The sequence below is a fragment of the Mus pahari genome, chromosome 1 (assembly GCF_900095145.1).
Source record: "Mus pahari chromosome 1, PAHARI_EIJ_v1.1, whole genome shotgun sequence".
Lineage (NCBI taxonomy): Eukaryota > Metazoa > Chordata > Mammalia > Rodentia > Muridae > Mus > Mus pahari.
The window spans coordinates 30,738,667-30,744,298 of NC_034590.1; the positions used below are offsets into that span (position 1 = coordinate 30,738,667).

Below are 5,632 nucleotides of genomic sequence, written 5' to 3' on the forward strand. Positions count from 1 at the left end.
CTGTGTTCCATCCAATAGCTGGCTGTGAGCATCCACTTCGTGGACCACAGTGTTTTATATCTGTCATCAGACTGCCATGCTCCCCATGTAAATGCAGCCCAGCCGCTGACACCCTGACCCAGTGAAAGTAGAAAGACCCCCCAACCCCGACCCCGCAGCACTGCTGGACTTGCTATCCAGACTCATAGCATCCGCGCCGTGGCCTTGCACTTGTGTGTGCCTTCCTCTTAGGGGAGCTGCTGATAATTTTTCACTGTTCTTTTTCAACAAGAAAGTAAAAATTGGAGGATCGTGAATTCAAGGCTAGCCTGGGCTACATACTTAAACCTTGCCCCCCCCCCCAAATAAAAGAGGAGAAAAGAAAACATAAAGAAAATGGAAAAACAAGAGGACATTGGCTTAGAGATATATCCTAGGGTAGTTGTTTGGGAAGATAGGAAAACGAAGGCCCCAAGGAACAAGCCACAGGCTCCTTTGAAAAGTGAGCCATTATAAGCCCCAGTCACACCTTGATTGTTTTATGTTGATCATCTCTAACTCCTCTGGCCCAAAAATCTCATCTCTCCCTAAGATGTTCCTAGGAATTTCAAATTCCTGTTTCAAGTCTCTTAAAGATAGAAGGTTGTGGTAGAAGAGGGCATGAGGCAGGCTACAGCAAGGCTAAAAGTTAGGGCTGCCTTTTGGGAAGAAATCACTGCCTAGCCCCTTAACCTACAGAAAATCTCTACAAGGATCTTGGGTCCTTCAGATGAGTCTCAGTAGGGACAGCAAAAACAAAACAAAACTAATAAAGAGACAAACAAAACCTGTTCCTAATGCCTCTGTTCTCTCTTGCAGATGTTTGTGGGTCTCTTGTTTTGGTTCCAGTTTTACTGTGGCTTTTCTGCATCTGCCATGATTGATCAGTGGTATCTGATTTTCTTTAATCTGCTCTTCTCATCACTTCCCCAGCTGGTGACTGGGGTGCTGGATAAAGATGTCCCAGCTGACATGTTACTGAAAGAGCCACAGCTTTACAAGAGTGGCCAAAACATGGAGGTAAGCTCCCTGTGTCTCCTGACCCTCATTCTCCTCTTCAACCTTCCAGAAAGTAAAATTCCCCCAAACCTCTACTAATAGACACCCCTAGGAAAAAACTGAAATTGTAGAAGGGATGCTGTCTGTTAGGCTCTGTAATACATTGTGTTAGCTTTGCATAGCTATAACAAAACACCTGAGATGACTTACAAGGGACAAAGATTGTTTGCACAGAGGGTTCTGGCAGTTGCAATCTAGAATAGGGCAATTCCAATTGTGTTTCTGGTGACAGTGCCTGGTCATCAGGGCAATGGTGAGAAACACATACTGGAGCAAACTGCTCACGTCAGGAACCAGGAAGCAAAGAGGAAGCAAACAGAACCTCATCATCCACTTAGCAGCATGGCCACAGTGACCTAAGGACCTCCTACTAAGTGTCACTTCCTGAAGCTTCCATCACCTCCCCCAAATGCTATTCCATTCATGAAAGCAAATACATTCAAGTACGCTGAGTAAAAACTGTCCCCACCTCAGCTTTCTCCAGAAAAATCTTCAGCAAATCTGCCTTGGTCACAGGTGGTAAGCAATTTCTCTAAAGCAGGCAAAATTAAAGAAGAAACAAAGTGTCACTTTCAACATGAATTAGACAACAGAATCACAGGGAAACCACTCAGTGAGCAGACAGATGCTTGCTTACATCAGCACTGCATGTTTGGCAAACTGATGGCCAGTTGTCCCAGCCAGCCCTTAAAGTAAACCATGTATGCTTCTCTTTGGCCAGTTTAGTTTTAATGTGTGCAGAAATAATGAAGCACCCTATTGCTTCGGCAGTATGTCAGACTCAGGATGTATTTGAACTCACAGTGAGTTCTCATAGGAACAGGCTTCACAGCTTAGAAAGCAGTTTGTTAGGAGATACCAGTGGTCTTGACAGGATTCCCATCCCAGCTGGCTTACTGTCCTCAGCTGGCCATGAGACAAGACACTGTTAACTTGTCATGTACAATGAGGTAACCCATGCGGATGTCACAGCATTTTCTTTAAGTGGTGGTAAATGTTCCTCCTATCTCCTGTGTGTACCATGCAGGCAATCAAAGCCTCTGGGAGCTACTTGAGGACTTACTAGGCTGCTGGTGAGAGGGATGGTGGGGTCCTGGGTGCTTCTTTAAATACAGATTTGTATCATCCAGGTACTGGAACACTCCATTTGTCTGCATCAGGACCATTTTGTTATGGGTATAGAGTTCTCACAGTGTGCTTGGCATTGCTATAATGTAATACCTATGTCTGTTTTTTTGCGTTGTTTTATTTTTTGTTTGTTTGTTTGTGTGTGTGTGTGTATTTGTTTTGTTTTAAGCAAGCTTCGTATTTTTTTAAATTTTTTTATTGGTTATTTTATTTATTTACATTTCAAATGTTATTCCCTTTCCCTGATTCCCCTCCACAAACCCTCTATCCCAGTCCCCCACTATGTCAGTATTTCAGTTACTTCTCTATTGCTGTGACAAAACACTATGACCAAGGCAACTTTTTAAAAGACTTTATTGGAGACTTCAGGTTTCAGAGGGTGAGTCTACAGACAACATGGTGAGGAGCATGTCAGCAGGCAGGCAGCAGGCAGGCAGGCAGGCAGGCAGGCAGGCAGGAGGCATACCTCCTCCAACAGCATATCTCCCAGTTGTTCCCAAACAGTTCCATCAACATCATGAGAGGTTGGAGACTTGGCTTGGTGGTTAAGAATACTTACTATTTGGGGCAGAAAATGTACATCCTGCACATATACAGGTGCAAACACTATGCATAAAAGAAAAATAGATAGTTCTAAAAATCACTAAGATTTTAAGGCTAATTGTTAAGAGTCTTTCAAATTATTCATCTTAAAACCTTTTCAAAGTGGAAGGAGGGCCCAGATTTTGTGTGTGTGGGGGGTGATATCAGGAGGTGGTACAGACTGGGCAGCAGGGTCAATATTTTAGATATCCTTTCCTGATGAAAAGTTCCATAGTGAGCAGTGTCTGGTTTTGTTCGTGTTTTTTTTTTTTTTTCTGGGAATTTCATGAGTACTGACTGTACTGACATCATTTCTACCCTTCCCTCTTCTCCCGTCCAATTCCTCCTACCCCTCCCCCAAATTCAAATTCATAACTCTGCTGACCTATACCTAAAGGGCTCATGTTCTTGGTTCAAAGGTTCCCAGTCAACCAGATACCTGCAGCTCTGGCTCTGCCTGTTTTTGGTTTCTCATCCATGATGTTGGAGCCTTGCTCTCCTTGGTTCCTGAAACAAAACATTGTCTTCCAGGGCTTGGAGTACTTAGGGTATCCCGTGCTCCAAAATTCCTTGGAGGAGACAAGCCCTTCTCTGTAATCCCTCCTTGTTTCTGTGTCTCAGGAATACAGACCACGAACATTCTGGTTAAACATGATGGATGCTGCCTTCCAAAGCCTGGTATGCTTTTTCATTCCCTACCTGGTAAGTAGGAACCCAGCGTAGGTTTTCTCTGCAGCTACCTCTAGGCACCTACAGTCACACCAAACTTAGCCATTTTGTTTTCTGTCTTTCAGGCCTACTATGACTCCGATGTGGATGTCTTTACCTGGGGGACCCCTGTCACAGCAATAGCACTCTTCACCTTCCTGCTGCACCTGGGTATTGAAACCAAAACCTGGGTGAGAGCCAGGGGCAAGGCCACACTCCACAAGGGACTGGTATTCTGGGTCATGTCCTTCCCAGCAGGTGTTTTGCACATAGAGAAGATTGCAAAGTTGCCCTACCTATGTGATAAAAAGGAAAATAACAACTACTCAAAACTGCTGGCCTAGCTTTGAGTGACCCACCACCGACTGTCCTTATCTGCCTGCCTTCTTGTCTCCTTCACTGTTCTGCTTTTGCCTAGCCCTCTCCTCTTGCCTTCATGCTCCTGTCCCAGGCTGCTCCACTAAGGCCCACTGGCCAGCAATGACAAGAATCTTTGCTAAGGCCTGGAAGGCACACCCTTAACCATCCCTGATAAACTCATGTTGCTCACACTGTTGCTACTCTTAATGTGAAGTAAACGCCCTTTGTCTCTGGTTCCTTTTAGACCTGGCTCAACTGGTTAGCCTGTGGCTTCAGTACCTTTTTGTTTTTCTCCGTGGCTCTGACTTACAACACTTCCTGTGCCACATGCTACCCTCCATCTAACCCTTACTGGACCATGCAGACATTACTGGGTGACCCTCTGTTCTACTTGACTTGTCTCATCGCACCTATTGCTGCATTGTTGCCCAGGTGAGTAGCCGAGTTGGTAAAGCCAAGTGATAAGGACGTGTAGCACATACACATCCCCTGGCTTTCCTGTGCTTGAACCTCGGTGAGTCTCATGAAGCTCAGTCATGGCCCAGTTTAGAATCTGATTGATTTTTTTGTGTGTGTGTCTTCTTTCTAGATTGTTTTTCAAAGCCCTCCAGGGGAGTCTTTTCCCCACCCAACTCCAGCTAGGACGCCAGTTGGCCAAGAAACCTCCCAACAAATTCAGTGCTCCCAAAGAGACTTGTGCTCAGGAACCACCACCTGGACACCCAGAAACTGAGCTTTCAGAAAGGAAGACCATGGGACCTTTTGAAACTCTCTCTAGAGATTGTGCCTCTCAAACTTCCCAGTTCACACAGCAGCTGGCCTGCTCTCCAGAGGCCAGCGGGGAACCCAGTGCAGTGGATGCAAACATGCCATTAAGAGAGAACACCTTGCTAGAAGGACTTGGTTCTCAGGCCTCAGGGTCCTCCATACCCAGAGAGGCTATTTCAGAAGAGTGTCCTGGGGATTCCAAGAGGAAATCCACCAGTGCTAGCCAGGCGGCCCCTTTGTCGTCACTCTTCCATCTGCCCAGCTTTGGCTCCCTAAACTGGATCTCTTCACTATCACTGGCCAGTGGGCTGGGAAGTGTCTTGCAATTGTCCAGAAGTAGTTTACAGATGGACAAGCAGGATGGTGAATTTCTGTCCAACCCACCACAGCCAGAGCAGGACCTGCACAGCTTACAGGGACAAGTCACGGGCTACTTCTAGTATCACCTCCAAAGGGCCACAGCCAATTGTGGTGACAAAGAAATCCTTGAAATGGCCTTTTATTATTGTGTAACAAATGTTAATGTTATTTATGTTTATTATTTGCACAGAAGAGTTCTAGAAAGATGTATTTTTTAAATGTTTCCAAGACATATATAGGAATCTAGTGGTACCAAAAAGAAAGTTTATTTTTTAAAAGTCCTAAGTAGAGTATACTTAAGAAAAATAAGAACACATATCTTTATCTATCTATATATAAAGTTTAAAGAAGAGTGACACTTGAAATGTGTGTCTAGATTTATTTTTTCATCTCATTTTTGTAAGGAAAAGCAATGTGCATTGTTTCTTCAACACACATGATCCTCGTTTTCTGCCAGCAGGCATAAACGTATGGTTACTCCAGTGAAGCCTGGGTAGCTGTGGCGGGTGTGGACACAGGACAGGGAGGAAAGAAGACAGAGGGAAGGGCATGTGACCTTTGAGGCAAATACCTCCATTGGCTTCCAACGTTACCAACAGCGAACAGAAAGTGAAACCTTGAGGAAAACCCATGTAATGTTCCTGCCACC

At 44.9% G+C, this 5,632-nt stretch overlaps 1 protein-coding gene across 1 annotated transcript in view; it reads left to right on the top strand.

Moving 5' to 3' along the window:
- Atp10a (ATPase phospholipid transporting 10A (putative)) overlaps positions 1-5,348 on the top strand; it is a 165,568-nt gene extending 160,220 nt beyond the window's left edge. The window contains exons 17-21 of the mRNA XM_021203618.1: positions 838-1,038; positions 3,409-3,489; positions 3,582-3,686; positions 4,100-4,287; positions 4,445-5,348. Coding sequence (XP_021059277.1) covers positions 838-1,038; positions 3,409-3,489; positions 3,582-3,686; positions 4,100-4,287; positions 4,445-5,063 — 1,194 coding nt within the window. The 3' untranslated portion in view covers positions 5,064-5,348. The remainder of the gene's footprint in view (positions 1-837; positions 1,039-3,408; positions 3,490-3,581; positions 3,687-4,099; positions 4,288-4,444) is intronic.
- The last annotated feature ends 284 nt before the right edge of the window (positions 5,349-5,632 follow it).